This window comes from Manis javanica, chromosome 9, assembly GCF_040802235.1.
Source record: "Manis javanica isolate MJ-LG chromosome 9, MJ_LKY, whole genome shotgun sequence".
Classification (NCBI taxonomy): domain Eukaryota; kingdom Metazoa; phylum Chordata; class Mammalia; order Pholidota; family Manidae; genus Manis; species Manis javanica.
In genome coordinates this window covers 73687285-73704517 of record NC_133164.1, presented here as the reverse complement: position 1 = coordinate 73704517, position 17233 = coordinate 73687285, and the positions used below count along the sequence as shown (strand labels likewise).

General features: G+C 33.8%; 1 protein-coding gene across 1 annotated transcript in view; it reads right to left on the bottom strand.

Annotated features, from left to right (window-relative positions):
- Nucleotides 1-17233, bottom strand: part of KPNA3 (karyopherin subunit alpha 3) — a 117519-nt gene continuing 100286 nt past the window's right edge. The window contains exons 11-17 of the mRNA XM_017679834.3: nt 8380-8511; nt 7327-7455; nt 5520-5624; nt 5351-5422; nt 5032-5194; nt 3081-3175; nt 1-2509 (exon numbers count right to left, since the gene is read on the bottom strand). Coding sequence (XP_017535323.1) covers nt 2411-2509; nt 3081-3175; nt 5032-5194; nt 5351-5422; nt 5520-5624; nt 7327-7455; nt 8380-8511 — 795 coding nt within the window. The 3' untranslated portion in view covers nt 1-2410. The remainder of the gene's footprint in view (nt 2510-3080; nt 3176-5031; nt 5195-5350; nt 5423-5519; nt 5625-7326; nt 7456-8379; nt 8512-17233) is intronic.

Sequence of the window (17233 nt, the reverse complement as noted above, 5' to 3'; positions counted from 1 at the left end):
TTTGATAGCAGCTCTTTTTATTGGTTAAAAACCTAAGCCCATATACAAAATTAGGAACACATTTAGATGCCTCTTTTGAGAACGTTTTAGTATTTTTTAAACTGAGTTAAAAAAAAATAAAAACAATGCAATTTTCAACACTGTTTTGAAAACTTAAAAGTGCAGCAATATAGTTTCCTTTATCTATGAAATGGTGCAATCCCAATTCCAAACTGATAAGGTCACAACAAACTGAATCAAGCAAATGCATACGTAATGTCTGCACAACTTGATGCTAACGTTCACTTAATGTTAGTTTGCGCTTAAAACACAAGAGGAAATAGGAAACAGCACAGTAAAGGCCCAATTTAATCTCAGTGTGTGCAGTTTAAAATGTTAACTGGGAGTAAGTATGGAGAGTCCAGAAGAAACTATACTGGAAGGGGTACAATCCACAACATCATGAAGATTTGGACTTTTAAGGGTTCTACAGAAGTTTGTGACCTTAATAGCTTTGACTTTGTTATTCCTACTTTTAATGAACAACACACAGTTTCAAAAATTTAGATTACAGTGTCTAAACAGGATGCAGTTACCATATGAAGCTTTAACTCAAAATTTGGATAAAGAAAAAAGGCACAATGAACTTCAACTCAATTTTATGTGCACAAGAGTTGAAAAATCTGAGCCACCTTAAAGAGAAATTGATTCTAAAATTTATAAAACCTATAAATAATCAGAGGCCAAACCACTGTATTAAAACAGATTCTCTAGCAAGTAAAAATCTTGCAGTTTAAACATACACTTGTATCCACATTAGATACAAGACAAAACTCACTCTTTAAAGTGGCTCCACCTTGGCAGATACATATAGTTGTAATGAATGCACACCTGCTATGTGTCATTTATCAATGAAAACACCGCAGCTGATTCACAAAGCTCTGATGGCATCTGTTTCATCTTCATCACAGTAAATACACCCCCCATCAGTTAACTAAATTAGCTCAGATTTTCTATCCCTTCACATCAATGCATTGGGAAATTATACCCAGTAAACAACAGAAACAAAAACATTTTCGTGACAGCACAAATTATTCAGTTTACAAATGTTCAAATCCATATTCTTTCATTAATAACTGGGTCAACTTACCAAAAGCAATTACTTTATATAGTAATACCAGATTTTGCAGAATTACTTAAAGATCACTGCAAATCAAGTTTATGTCAAATAACTGCAGATTATTCCCCATACAGACCCTTGTCTGAATCTTAATATGTGAACATGCTTTTAGAGTAGGATCTGAACTAGCTTTTCCCAACACCCAACGAATGAAGTTTTATGACACTTAAGTACTTGGTGATTCGTTGCCAACCACATTATCAAAAGCACTGGTTACTAAGTAAAAAATCTTTTAGGACTAAATTACAGTAAACATGAAAGCTCCACAGTCTAAACCCAATATAAATTAACCATATCCAATTAGCAATTTAAAACGAAAAATATTAACTCCTGAAAGCTGAAAGCAAGATTTTTTTTTAAAACATCATGAATGGGTATATTAGGCTTTTGTTTTTTGTGTTTTTCTTTATAGTCAGGGACTCCTGCTTTCAATTTAAACAGAAGTTTAAGTCTGTAGGTTGCAGCTCAGGTAAAATACCATGCACAGCATTTGATTACTTCAAAACAGCAGGAACACACAGGCTGAAGTGAGTGGTCAAATAGGGTTTGCTGTTCTCAAAAATTAGGTATAATAGCGAAAGCATTACCATCCATAGCTAAAGTTCTTCCTTCAATCCTGGCTTCTGAGGCAGATAATAAACACATCAATTACTGGTAGATGAAGTACAGTTTTTTTTTTTTAAACTTATCTGTTTAATCAATAACCAAGTTTCTTTTTTTAATTTTTGGGTGTCAGTTTCACCAGTGAAAATCATTTGGCTTGTTTTAGTATCTATTCTTCCACATAAAGAACATGAAAATATGTTTGTGGAGGACAGTGATGGAGGCTCCGATCATACTGCACCTCTTGAAAGTCTTCCAACGTTGTATATGCATCATACCAAAGTGTCTTGATCCAGAGCACACCATTTTCCAAAGGAATATCGAGTGGGCAGCTGACATGCCCCCACTGTGGAACATTCTACTGGAGACTGCAATTGTCAGCAGGGAATAGGGAAAAATAGGGTAGTCGAGATTGTTAAGGAGAATTCTAAAACAGTTTAGGAAATCATGCATATGCATTTACAGTCCATGTGATAGTGACTTTTGGCAACTGCAAAGTGACTGAGACATGGCTTGCTTTTAGAAGCATCAAAATGAAGAGGCATGTGTATTTTGGAGCCTTTTGTTTTTGTTCTTCTTCTAGTTATTTGGTAGCCATTTGGTGGTACTTCATATTCAAAGTGGGAAAGATGCTGCACTCAACAGAACTTAAAAATTAAATTCTTTTGTTTGAAGGTTAGCTGTTGGGTCAAAATTGTAAGTACCTCCTTGTGTTGCTTCAGGAATGAGGCTAGGATCTTCATCAATCTATAAAAGGTGAGATAAAAGTACTTACTATATTGAGACTATATATTATGCTGAAGTAGAAATTATTTACTTTTTAGGAAAGAATTTCATATGAATATTTTAATCACATTCACATTTTTAAGTAGTAAGTCAATAATAATAATTTTAAAAATTTAACAATTAAAAGTTGAACACAAATTTAAAAACTGCCTTGTTCTAAAGTTCCTCTATCTGTAGATATACTTTACCTATATGAGCATACATAATTTATATAACTACTATTTCTTCCCATTTAACATATTACAAATGCAATAAGAACTGTTTTTACAATTTTACCTTATAATGAAGTTTCAGACATGGTAGTTAAGAAAACTGATCGAGGGAAAATAATCATTAATCTTTTTAAATTCAGGGTTTTAAAAATAACTGGAAAAATGCCACCTCATGGGTATATGATAAAAATAGTGTAAACTTAAATCATATTAATGATAACAGGAAAATTCTTAGCAAACTTACATTGTTTATATATGTATATATACATATACATTATGTAATATACGTGCAGATACACCATACTTTAATATATACTTACATCATCACCAGAGAAATACTGATCTATGATTTCAAATGCTAATTTATATATGTCTTCATTTTCATGTTGCTGTAAAACTTCAATTTTCTCCAAACCTGATATAAATAAAATAATCAAAACAGTTAAATAGATACTACCCACAACTGTGCTCATTTTAATCATGGAAAATCCTAAAAAACTTAGAACACTCCACCCTCCCACTGCTTCCCAAAGATTGATAGTTTGTCTAAAAAACAGATGAAAACTTGAGCTGCTCTAGTTGGAGGACCAGCATCCCACTAATTTTTTTTTCTTGAAGCCCTTGAGGTACTCTGGTCCCTAAGGCCAGCAGTTTAAAAACGACCTAAACACTCCATTTGACAGATGAGAAAGCTGTGGCACAGAGATGTAAAGGGATGTATTTCAGGTTGTGTGGCAAATTAATGACAGGACTAGAACTTAGATCTTCCCAGACTGCTTTAATATAATCATATTGTTTCACATAATAACTTTCATCATTCTGTTATTACTTTTACATAACTGTAAAAATAAGTTTTCAGAAACTTAATGATTAACTGATAAAATAGAAGATAAACCTTTAATTTTGAAGTAATTTCTTTAGAACAATGAATAGGGTGCTCATGTCCTGTTAGCCATAGTAAACTTAGGAAATAATTTTTCAGAACAGTAACTACAGAATCCTTTCATTTATATTCCCAGTATTACTCCATGCATTAGATACACTAGTCTATAAATTTATATCTATTTAGGTAGGTTATTTTTAAATAGTTGCATTTTTTTCTTTATACAGTAATATACAAATGGAAAAAATGTGAAAAATAGGTATCAAAGATAATGGATGTAAAGTGCTTTATAAAACTGAAAAATACTAAATAAATATGTGTCCTAATTGTAAGTATTACTCCCATAGACAGAAGCAACTATATTAAGAGCTTAAGAATAACAAATCTGTATCTTTAACTTTCTACGTTAAATTGTTCTGAACCAGACTATAAAGCTAATCTTAAATTATCTTAACAAGGAAAACATCTTGAAACCAGAATGAGCAGTGAATTAACAGTATGAAGATGTAGATTTTAATTATGCTTCTATCACTAACTAGTTCTATAACCATAGACGAGACTACTTTAACTGCTCTAGGATAATTTCTTGTTATTACAAATGCTTCCATTCTGAATAGCCTATGATGCTACTGTATTTGTTTTCTTTAAGCTGGGTAGTATAATCGTATACATATTAGTTAATAAAATGTATAATACAAATATGACATTAGGATAATTTAAGTTTTGGGTAATTTAGTATATATTGAACAGGACCCATTAAATACAGAATTTTAAAATATATGCTTCACATCATTATCAGTAGAGAAATAATGATATAATATTTCAAATCATAGTTCTCAAAATTTCAAAGTAACTTCTGTAGTAGTAACTTCTGCATGCAGTTCTGGCAATGAAAAGATTGAAACACAGTATCTAGATGATTCCAAAATCATTAACTTTTTCCAGCAATCTGGATTTCACAAAGTAAGAATCCAGAAAGGTCCCAGAATCCCACGATAATAGGTTTAACAAAATAAAAAGTGTTTTACTGTCAAGGAGTTTGAGAAATGTTGAATTAAATAAAACTTATTAGTTTTTCTACTGTAGTGGTTCTCAGAGCTTTTAATTTGCTCTCATACACCATGAATTCAAGAGGAATATTTATATCAACTAAAAAGCCATGTGAATCTCTAGGAAGTTTAGGTTATTAAGTGACCTTCACAACAAGTTTTTCCTAAATAGGGACTAATGTCTTCTGAAAAATCTTGTTATGCTAATAAAGAACAGCAACATGTTCTAACAGTTTTCTTTCCAATTAATTGTCTTTAAAGGAACTAATGTTTCTGAGTTCCTTTCTTCTGACAAGAAAGTGCTCAACTTTATTCTTCCATCAATCAATTCACTCTTACCTCCACATTCCTCTATTATTTCAGCTATTGTGCTTGCTTCATCACCAGCCATTATCAGAATGTTTTTCAGACCATCTAGAACGACCTGTACAACTTGAGAATCTTTTACTGACAGTAAATTACAGAATGGTGGTATTACATTCTGCTGTACAAGGTATTCAACCTAGACAACACAAGAGAAGAAATATTTTTACTTATATAATTCTCTTTTCTCCAGAAAGAACACAGGATGGGGCTCATAAACAATCAGCAACTCTTAAACATAAGAAAGTAGTAGGCTTTCCAATTTTAACAGTCATAACAGTTTTTGCAAACTCACTTGATCTTTCCTGCCACTTATCGTTAAGTTGCTAATTGCCCAAGCGGCTTCTTTTTGTGTTCCAAAGTCCCCCTGAAGGTTAAAAAGGAAATGATAAAACGAACTCTTTATTCCAAAACTCTTGGTTATAATATAGTAATGTACATGATGAACTCATAATATGACTAACCTTGGCAAGCTGATGAATTATCATAGGGATTAATCCAGCATCTATTACAGCTTGGACTTGTTGCTGGTTGCCAGCTGTTATGTTGGAAAGGAACCACACTGCTTCCTATAATTGAACAAAATACAGGGTACCTTTATATGAAAAATTGTATCTTTAACGCTTTTATATTTTTATTTTAATGTAGTTTATATACACAATTAACAAAATCAACTGAGTTGTATTAAGGGGAATGCATCTAAAAAGTGATTGCATTATATAGTATGTCTCATTTTAAATAAATTAAAAGAAAATTTTATCCATAATATTTGGGCCCCATTAACGTAGCACTTATATGTTCAATAAAATATATGCCTTCTATGTGCTAGGCACTATTGTAGACAATGGTGATATTGCAGTGAACAAATTAGACAAAAAATTCTTTACTCGTGGAGCTACATTTTTGGTGCATGAGCTCCCTTTAAAAAATAGAAATAAATAAAAGGCTAAATTTCCTTATACTTTGTTAAAACTCCTTCTAAAAAAGGTGAATTGCTTTATTGTAAATATATTTACTCATGCAGTATATTTAGAAATAGAAATTAGAAATTAAGCATCTAACTAGTCTAGGATGGCTCTATATAACAAACTTTATCATAACCTTAATGGATTTATAAGTCACAAACAAGTTTATTGTAATTTTTGTGTCAAATGTGTCTCTTCTCCTCTTTAAAAGAGTATATTGTAAATTAATTTTGCCATCCAACTGTGGTTAAAATGTTAACAATTAGTGAATTGGTGTTGAGACTATATGGGTGTGTTCATTATACTAGTCTTACAAATTTCTTGTAAGTTTGAAAATTTTCAAACTAAAATGTTGAGCGAATAAAACTTGAGATGCAAACTTCTACCTCCAGGGTCCCATGATGGTCCCCAAATACAAATACCTCAAATGCTCAAGGAAAAAAACTTCTGAAGCAACTAACTGATTGCTAAAGCTGAGTAGTTATCTATATGAACCATTTTTCTTTTCCCCATGATACCTTCATTTAGAGCATATTGGATCACTGGCCAGAACTTCTCCTCACCCATTTCTGTCTGGCCTCCTCATGTCTTAGCCACTTCCAGTTATGTAATACATTTAGCTGTAAAACCACCTATATTATTTAAATTTCTACAGTAAAAACAACTGGCATTAAGTCCAAAAGACTCCTGGCTTCTTTCCCTTCATTGGAACAAATGTATCTACAAAATGTGATTTTTGACAACATACTTATCTGTATGAATTCAATTATTAAATTACAGTCAAGCAACTATATAAATATAGCTGTGACATAGAAGAAATTATTACTTTTGCTAGTTTTGGGGATTTCTGCTGGCATTTCAGGCAGAAAACCTCTTATATACCCAAAGAAAGTTTGTATCTCAAGCTTGAAATCTTAAAAAAAGCAATTTTTATGACCCTTTTATTTAGGCACCATACCTTTAGGTCCACTCTATTTTTGTAGGGAGATTAAATTATGATCTCTCTAACTCATTTATAAAAGATAGCAGCCATCCAGTGAGAGAGTGTGTATGCATGCTCACTTAGTGGCTAATTTACTGATTGTTGTGGCTGCTCAATCGATTTAAATAAAAACATTAGTTAGTATATAAGTAATTTTTATTCTGTGATAATCAGGACAATACTTATAGCAAGCAATTAAGAACTATAACAATTGCAGTAGTTTTTAACAATATCACAATCAAATAGCAAAAGAAACAAGGGACAGTTAAAAATGAGATATACAAAGATGAAGAAATGCAATGATGAGGATATTATAAACCTTACCTTATTTATCTTCTCTTTTGGATGTGATAAGAGATTTGGGAAGTGTGACAGGACATCACAGTTGAGAACAACCTGGGTTTGCTCATCAGTACCCGTCACTATGTTGCCAACTGCTCTGAGTGCTGCTGTCTGGGTGGGGATAAAATGTTTTCTATAAATTTATTTGTTTATGATGACACTGATACTATATTTTCTAAATCCTGAGAAAAATATAAAAATGCAAGGGGTGAATGATTACTGCATTTTACACAAAGCATTACATAGAACTGAGAAGCACTGTTGAATTTTAAACAAGTCTTGTGAAAATGGAACTATATGGATAAATTATGTGGAAAATCATTTGAAAAAATTCAAAACATAAAAGGAAATTGAAATAAAAATGTGAAGGTACATTTTTAACAGTTATTTTTATCTGTTTCTAAGTTGACACCACAGGAAGATGATAATAAAGGCCTGTAATGGGCACACATTTCCACCTAGAGAGTCACTTTGGCAGAAATGGGATGAATAGATCTATCAGTCATCTACCTCTAATTAGAATAAGGAGAAATTGGAGAGAGGGGAGGAAATGCTGTTAGGATGCTACTGCAATTATCTACAGGAAAGAAAATGAGTCTTGAACTAAGTCAGTGGCTCTAAGATATATCAGGAACAGACAAATTTGAAAGCTATATAATAAGAATTGACTGGATTTTGTAATGGAGGGGAAATAAGAGGAGGAAGCAAGGTTTCTAGCTTAGAATATGCGGTCCACTGAAAGGGGATCTAGGAAAAGAAGATTTGTGTGAGATGATACATTTCATTTTTGTCTGTTTGAAATGACAATGGAATGCTTCAAGGAGTTCTTGGGGGACATATACAAGGGCTCAAGGGCAACTGGCTGAGTTAGAAATGCAACAAAGACTCTGGGTGAGATAAAGATTTAGAAATCCTAAAATATCAGGTTCAGTAAAACAGCAGGAGAAATATGGAAGGTATGTGAATATAAAAAGAACTGAAGCTTGGTTGTTCAAATTAATGGGTTACAGCAAACATAATTTTATATATACTTACTTGAACTTTCACTTCCTGATGGCTCAGAAGGGGCACAAGAAATGGCACAACCCCTGAATCAATAACCATCTGTATCTGCTCATTACCTCCATCTGTCAGGTATGACAGAGCCCAAACAGTATCTACAAGAATCTATACAAGTAAAAAACAATTACTAGTTTACGTATTTCAATGCTTAAAATAGATAACACACTTCTGGGATGGTGACATAAAAAGTAATTAAATCTTATGTTTTAGATTGGTGGCAAAATATTTGCTTACCTGATAAATCTATTAAGTAGTAGGTTAACTCTGTTTCTCAATGCCTACCTCAAATCACTCTTCATAAAAATGAGACACAGAACTCTGGGACAACTTTTATCCCAACTTCTGTATTTATGTATCAGACAGATAATTTAAAAAAAACAAGTAGAACACTAATTCTCCTTGATCCCACAAATTAAGTACCTCATAACCATAAGGAAACACTTCATATACAGAATGACACCAATATACCAAACTGCTTCAAATCTAGAAGAGACCAAAAATATCATCTATCTACACTAGTGGTTTTCAAACAGGTTTAGCAATATAATTAATTTTTTCACACTATTGAAGTAAACAGATCAAAGAAATGACTTGGCATTTTAGCTTTTGGAAAAAAATTATTTGAAGCCTTTGAAAGATGTCCCTAATTAAGCACAGAGTATAAACTATGCCCTAAACCCAATTAAGTTGCAAATAATAAAAAAACAAAAACCAGTTTAGGTTTGTTGATTGATTCAAAGTCTAAGAGCTGTACGTGGCTTTCCTTATTGCCTTCATAGAGGAATCTAAGCACAGGTCTTAACTCATATGAAATCCAGAGATGTTTCCTATTAGGGTCCAAATTGAAGACATTCTATTGCTCTAAAATAATAGCAGCCACCTGAATTCAAATCTCTCCACCTACTCTTCAAAGAAGTACACAGATGAATAAGAAGAGTAAATAAAACAACATACAGCCCACAACTCGAGCATTAGTAGGAGTCAGAGAATACTACAAATTTCAAATTACCTGTAGTAAGAGAAAAAATTAATTTTTAGTTTTTGTCTGGATCTCCTGCCCCAAGCCTGTATGAGACTTCAGAGAGGAGAAGAGAGTAAAGGGCTTAAAGGAAATATAACTTATGTAGTACATTTAGCTGTAAAATCTAAATAAAACTATCCCATGTAAGTGAGACAAAGACCATGTGGCCCCAAAAGCCTATAAAATTTAGTATTTGTCATTTAGAGAAAAATTCGCTGACATCTTTACTAGACAAGAGCTGCATTCAGCTGAGAGATGACTGAGGTAATATTTCATTATAGATCAAAGACTAACACAAATGTGGGATAAGAGTGGAAGAATAACTTATAAATGTTATATGTTCTGGGAAAACAGAAATACTGCAACTTCAAAAATGGGGTGGGGGGATAGTCCAACCATTGTGGAACACAGTATGGAGATTCCTCAAAAAACTCAAAATAGAAATACCATTTGACCCAGGAATGCCACTCCTATGAATTTACCCTAAGAATGCAGCAGCCCAGTTTGAAAAAGACATATGCACCCATATGTTTATCACAGCACTATTCACAATAGCCAAGAAATGGAAGCAACCTAAGTGTCCATCAGTAGATGAATGGATAAAGAAGATGTGGTACATTTACACAATGGAATATTATTCAGCCATAAGAAGAAAACAAATCCTACCATTTGGAACAACATGGATGGAGCTAGAGGGTATTATGCTCAGTGAAATAAGCCAGGCGGAGAAAAGGCAAGTATCAAATGATTTCACTCATCTGTGGAGTACAAGAACAAAGCAAGAACTGAAGGAACAAAACAGCAGCAGACTCACAGAACTCAAGAAAGGATTAACAGTTACCAAAGGGAAAGGGATTGGGGAGGATGGGTGGGAAGGGAGGGATAAGGGGGTAAAAGGGCATTATGATTAGCACGTATTATGTAGTGGGGGTGGGTACATGGGGAAGGAACACAGAGAAGTCAAGTAGTGATTCTATAGCATCTTACTATGCTGATGGACAGTGACTGTAATGGGGTATGTGGTGGGGACTTGAAATAGGGGGAGTCTAGTAGCCATAATGTTGTTCATGTAATTGTACATTAATGATGGCAAAATAAAAAAAAAAAAGGGGTGTGGGGATAAGCTATTTCTGGGACCTGAGCCCATCTACCATCCCACCGCAACAGTAAGGCCTCTCGGCTGGAGAGTGTCTACAGATGTGTTGTGCTTGTGAGCAAAGCTTCTCTACTACCCAGTGTGGCAGTAACAGGCAACAAGATTTAAACAGAAATCAGAGTCTCATAATATAACCACCCAACTGTGCAGAGTACAAATGAAAATAACTTGTCATACCGAGAACCAGAAACACCCCAACTCAAAAGGGAAAAGATGGCAACACTAAGATGACACAAATATTGGAATTATCTGACAAAGGTTTTAAAGTAACTATCATAAAAATGCCTCAAGAGAGCAATTATGAATGCCTCTGAAACAAAATATAGGAAGTTCTTGGCAAAGAAATAGAAGACAAAGAAAAACCAAATGGAAAATTTTAATCTGAAAAATTCAGTACCCAAAATCTAACTCACTGAAAGGACTCAACAGGAGAATGGAGAGAAGGAAAAATAGTAAGTGAATTAAAAAATAAATCTATACAAATCATCCAATCTGAATAATAGGAAAAAAAAAACAAAACAAAAAGATTGTAAAGAAATTAACAGTGTTTCAGAGACTTGTCAGACAGTAACAAAAGATCTAACATTTGTGTCATCAGACTCCTGGAAGGAGAGGTGGAGTTGAAAAAATATTTGATAAGTAATAGAAAATTTCCCAAATTCAGGAAATTTTAAATCTATAGATTCAAAGTGGGAGGATGAGGCAAGAGTAAATAGAATAGAATAAACCTATCAACTGTTATATGGGTACTAAATAGGAGTCAAAAAATACCATTTAAAACTGTCAAATCAGACAATAAAAAAGAAAAGGATATTTACAAAAGGTATAAGAATAAAGACAATATAAGAACAAGAACAAACCTTCTTAAATTCCAAAAGAAATTTTAAGAAGCACTCTATGTTGTAAATAAAACACAAAGAAAACACAAAATAATATGATAGAGTTAAAAATATCAAACAATGTGAAGAAACTTGACTCATCTACAAGATTTTCAATTGGCTGGCCAAACAAAACCCAACTATATGATGTATACAAGAGACACACCTAAAACAAAGTAATTCACAAAGGCTAAAAGTAAGGGATGAGTGAAGGTACACCAGCTAAATGGTAGGAAAACAAGAGACCGCAAGCCTGGTAGCAGAACAGTAGAATTCAGGCTACTGTTCTGAAAAGCATTTACAAAGAACTAAGAGGGACTAATTTTATGCAGTAAGATACTCTCTCCTGATGCTGGACAGTGGCACAAGACACAGCTCCTGATCAGCTACATGATTAAATAGCTGATACACTTACAACCATTCTGTTTTTCACTTTCAGTACAGCATTCAATAAATTACATGACATACTCAACACTTTATATAAAGTAGGCTTTGTGTATTAGATGATTTTGCACAACTGTAGGGTAATGTGAGTGTTCTGAGCAAGTTTAAGGTAGGCCAGGCTAAGCTCTGTTATTTGATTGGTGAGGAGCAGTAAATGCATTTTTAACTTTAAATATTTTCAACTTATAATGGGTTTATCAAGACATAACCTCACTGTAAGATGAGGAAGATCTGTATAAGCATAACAGCTTTTCAGTGATGCCTTCTAGCAAATCACTAAACTTGAAGGGGTCTTGGGGAGTCCCAAAACACTTATCACCAAATGTCACTAATAATCAAGTCTCAGCACATAACCAATCTGCGACAACTGATTAATTTCATTTGTACCAGCAGTAAAATAAGCTAGATGTATATCAAATATCTGAGTAACATTCAAAACCGTCTAAGCATTTCAAGCCATGTATGAACAAGTTCAAAAAGGTCAGGAAAACTAAATGCTACAGGATCACTACAACTGCAAATTAACTTTAAGAAGTATAATAACTAGAAAGCAAATGAACATAGTCTGGACCTGTATTAGTCTAGATTTCTTCTCCAGTCTTCAGGGTCATTATTTAAGTTCTCTTCTAATGTCACATAGGTATATTAAAGCACATAAACTACCTTAATTACCTTCATACCCTAACCCAGCTTCTCCAACATTCTCACAAGTCATTAACTCATAAATTAAGGTCATTCCTGTTTTACACCTCTCCCTGCTATTCCTGTTTTCTGTTGTATCCTACACTAAACCCAAATTAGGAAGCTGTGTATCACTCCCCCACTATATGTATGTACATCTTCTTTATCCAATAATCTACTGATGGACATTTAGGTTGCTCCATATTTTGAACATTATAAATAATAATGCAATAATCATAGGAGTGCATATATCTTTTCAAATTAGTTATTTTTTTTTCTTCAGGTAAATTCCCAGAAGTGGATTTGGTAGGTCAGATTTTGTTTTCTGAGAAACCTCCTTACTGCTTCCCACAATTTACAACCCCACAGCAGTCTAAAAGTGTTCCCTCTTCTCCACATCCTCACCGATACTTGTTATTTCTTGTCTTACTGATATGAGCCACTCTGACTGGTGTGAGGTGATATCTCACTGTGGTTTTGATTTGCATTTCCCTGATGATTAGTGATGTTTAGCATCTATTGGTCTTGTTTGGAAAAATATCTATTCAGGTCTTGTGCCTGTATTTTAACCAGATTATTTGTTTTGTGTTTTTTTGGTGTTGAGTTGTATAAGTTCTTTATATACTTTGGATATTAACCCCCTGCTGGATATACCATTTGTAAATATATTCTCTCACACAGTAGGTTGCTTTTCAATTCTGCTGATAGTTTCCTGTGCTGTGCAGAAGCTCTTTTTAAATTTGATGTAGTCCAACTTATTTATTTATCCTTTGTCCCTTGCCTGAGGAAATATATCCAGAAAAAAATTACTAATGCCAACATTCAAGAATGTACTGCTATGTTTTCTTGTAAGAGTTTTATGGTTTCAGGTCTTATATTTAGGCCTTTAATCCATTTCAAGTTTATTTTCATGAGTGGTATAAGACAGTGATCCAGTTTCACTTTTGCATGTAGCTGTCCAGTTTTCCCAGCACCATTTATTGAAGAAAATCATCTTTTCCACAATATATATTCTTGCCTGCTTTATTAATTGATCATATAGCATGGGTTTATTTCTGGGCTCTTTATTCTGTTCCACTGATCTATGTATCTGTATTATACTGTTCTGGCTAGTGTAGCTTTGTGGTATAGCTTGAAATCAGGAAGGATAATATCCCCAGGTTTACTCTTTCTCAAGATTGCTTTGGCTATTTAGGGAGTTTTGTGGTTCTATACAAATTTTAGGGTTATCTGCTCTAGTTCTGTGGAAAATACCATTGGTTATTTTTATAGGGATTGCACTAAAACCATAGATTGCTTTGAATTGAATAGTCACCATTTTAACAATGTTAATTCTTCCTACCCATGAGCATGAAATAGCTTTCCATTTATTTGTGTCATCTTCAGTTTCTTTCATCAATGTCTTATAGTTTTCAGAGTAAAGGTCTTTCACCTCCTTGGTTAAATATATTCCCAAGTATTTTATTCTTCTTGATGCAATTATAAATGGGATTGATTTCTTAATTACTTTGTTAGTTTGTTACTTGTATATAGAAATGCAACTGATTATGTATCCTGTAACTTTACTGAATTTGCTTATTAGTTCTAAAAGCTTTTTGGTGGAATCTCTGGGGTTTGCTATATATAATATTATGTCATCTGCAAATAGTGACAATTTTACTTCTTCCTAATTTAGATGCCTTTTTTTCTTTTTCTCGCCTAACTGCTGTGGCTAGTACTTCCAGTACTATGTTGAACAACAGTGGTGAAAGTGATCATCCCTGCTTTTGTCCTACTCTTAAAGGAAAAGCTTTCAGCTTTTTCACCATTGCCATCTTTCTACTTTTAAAAACTCCTTTGCTGCCACAGATCAAATAGACAATTCCTTATAATTCAATTTTTATTCCTTTTTCTGAATCTTACTCAATGTCCATATTTTCACGAACCCCTTAAACACTGATAAATCTCAAATCTGTACTGCCTTTTCCTTCTTGGAAATATTGCTAAGGAGGAACAACAAGTAAATCAAAATCAATGTGTCTGTCCTACAAGAAACTCATCTTCCTCTATCAGTCTCATTCTTTTGCTTTATTCAGTGTGATAGTTCATGGCATTATTATCCATTCAGATGGTTAAATTAGAAACTAAATAAATTTTTACTTCTCTTTCGCTTTGATACTTTCCTCTCAAAGTTCTATTTACTTTATCTCTTAACTGTCAAATTTTTCCTCTTCTAACCATTACTGCTTCTAGTTATCAACTTCCTTAAACCTACTATGACAGCAAAATAGGCCAACCTAAAGTGAAACTTTCCCTATTCAAAACCCTCCATATCTCTTTTAAGTTATCACAGATGCAAGCATATCACTTCTCTATTTAATCTTCAATGACTCTGCACTAATTACAACATAAAGCCTAAGCTCCTCTGTGTAGGATTCAAAGTCCTGCAATTTAACTTCCAGGCTAATGCACTGGGTTATCAACTACCTGTATTCTCCAAATCCTTTATGTATTCTTTTGAATCCTTAGTATCTTTCCTCACATACCTGAAATAACTTTTTTGACTTGACAAAATGCTACTCAATCTAGTTGCATGACTTCAAACAAATCAGTTAATTATCTACCTTTTTTACCACATTTGTAAGGTGGATAAAAATGATAGTACTTATCATATATGATATTTGTAAGGAATAAATAAGTTAAAATATGAAAAGTGCTTTAAAAAGTAACTAGAGCCTTTTAAAAAAAATTAATGTATCATTGATATAAAGGTTTCATTGATGTGAAAGTTTCACATGAGCAACACTGGGGTTACTAGGATCCCCCACTACCAAGTCCCCCTCACATACCCCATTAGAATCACTGTCCATTAGCATAGTAAGATGCTACAGTCACTACTTGTCTTCTCTGTGCTATACTTCCTTCCCCATGCCCCCCTATATTATGTGTGCTAATCATAAAACACCTTAATCTCCTTCTCTCCCTCCCACCCAACCTCCCAAACCCCTTGCGCTTTGGTAACCACTAGTCCATCCTTCATTTCTATGAGTCTGCTGCTGTTTTCTTCCTTCAGTTACTACTTTGTTGTTATACTTGACATATGAGGTAAATCATTTGGCACTTGTCTTTCTCTGCCTGGCTTATTTCACAGAGTATAATACTGTCTAGCTCCATCCATGTTGTTGCAAATGGTAGGATTTGTTTACTTCTTATGGCTGAATAATATTCCATTGTGTGTATGTACCACCTCTTCTTCACCCATTCATCTACTGATGGACACTAAGGTTGCTTCCATGTCTTGGCTATTGTAAATTGTGCTGCGATAAATATAGGCCTGCATATGTCCCTTTGAATCTGTGACCTTGTTTCCTTAGGGTAAATTCCTAGGGTCAAATGGTATTTCTAGTTTGAGTTTTTGAGGAACCTCCATATTGCTTTCCACAATGACTGAACTAATTACATTCCCACCAGCAGCGTAGGAGGTACTTTCTCTGCATCCTTGCCAGCATTTGTTGTTGCTTGTCTTTTGCATGTTGGCCATCCTAACTGGTGTGAGGTGATATCTCATTGTGGTTTTAATTTGCATTTCCCTGATGATTAGCGACATGGAGCATCTTTTCATGTGCCTATTGACCATCTGAATTTCTTCTTTGGAGGAGTGTCTGTTCAAATCCTCCACCCATTTTTTAATTGGGTTATTTGCTTTTTGGGTGTTGAGGCACACAGGCTCTTTATATATTTTGGATGTTAACCCCTTATTGGGTATGTCATTTATGAATATATTCTCCAATACTGGAGCATACCTTTTTGTTCTACCGATGGTGTCCTTTGTGTATGGAAGCTTTTTAGTTTGATGTAATCCCATTTGCTCATTTTTGCTTTTGTTTCCCTTGCCCAAGGAGATAATGATCATGAAAAAGTTGCTCATGTTTATATTCAAGAGAGGTTTGCCTACGTTTCCCTATAAGAATTTTATGGTTTCATGACTTATATTCAGGTCTTCGATTCATTTTGAGTTTACTTTTGTGCATGGAGTTACACAGTAATCCAGTTTTATTCTTACATATAGCTGTCTGTTTTGCCTACACCAGTTGTTGAAGAGGCTATCATTTCCCCACTGTATATCCATGGCTTCTTTATCATATATTAATTGGCCATATATGTGAGGGTTTACATCTGGACTCTCTATTGTATTCCATTGATCTATGGGTCTTTTCTTGTGTCAGTACCAAGTTGTCTTGATTACTGTGGCTTTGTAGTTGAGCTTGAAGTTGGGACACATAATCCACCCCCCCCCCCCTTTATTCTTCTTCTCAGGATTGCTTTGGCTATTGGGGGTATTTTGTGATTCCATATGAATTTTATAACTATTTGTTCTAGTTCATTGAACAATGCTGTTGGTATTTTGATAGGGATTGCATTGAATCCGTAGATTGCTTTAGGCAGCTTGGCCATTTTGACAATATTAATTTTTCCTCTCCATGGTCATGGGATGTGTTTCCATTTATTGGTATCCTTATTTTCTCTCATGAGTGTTTTGTAGTTCTCAGGTTATAGGTCTTTCACTTCCTTGGTTAGGTTTTTTCCTAGGTATTTTATTCTTTTTGATGCAATTGAGAATGGAATTGTTTTCCTGATTTCTCTTTCTGCTAGTTCATCATTGGCATA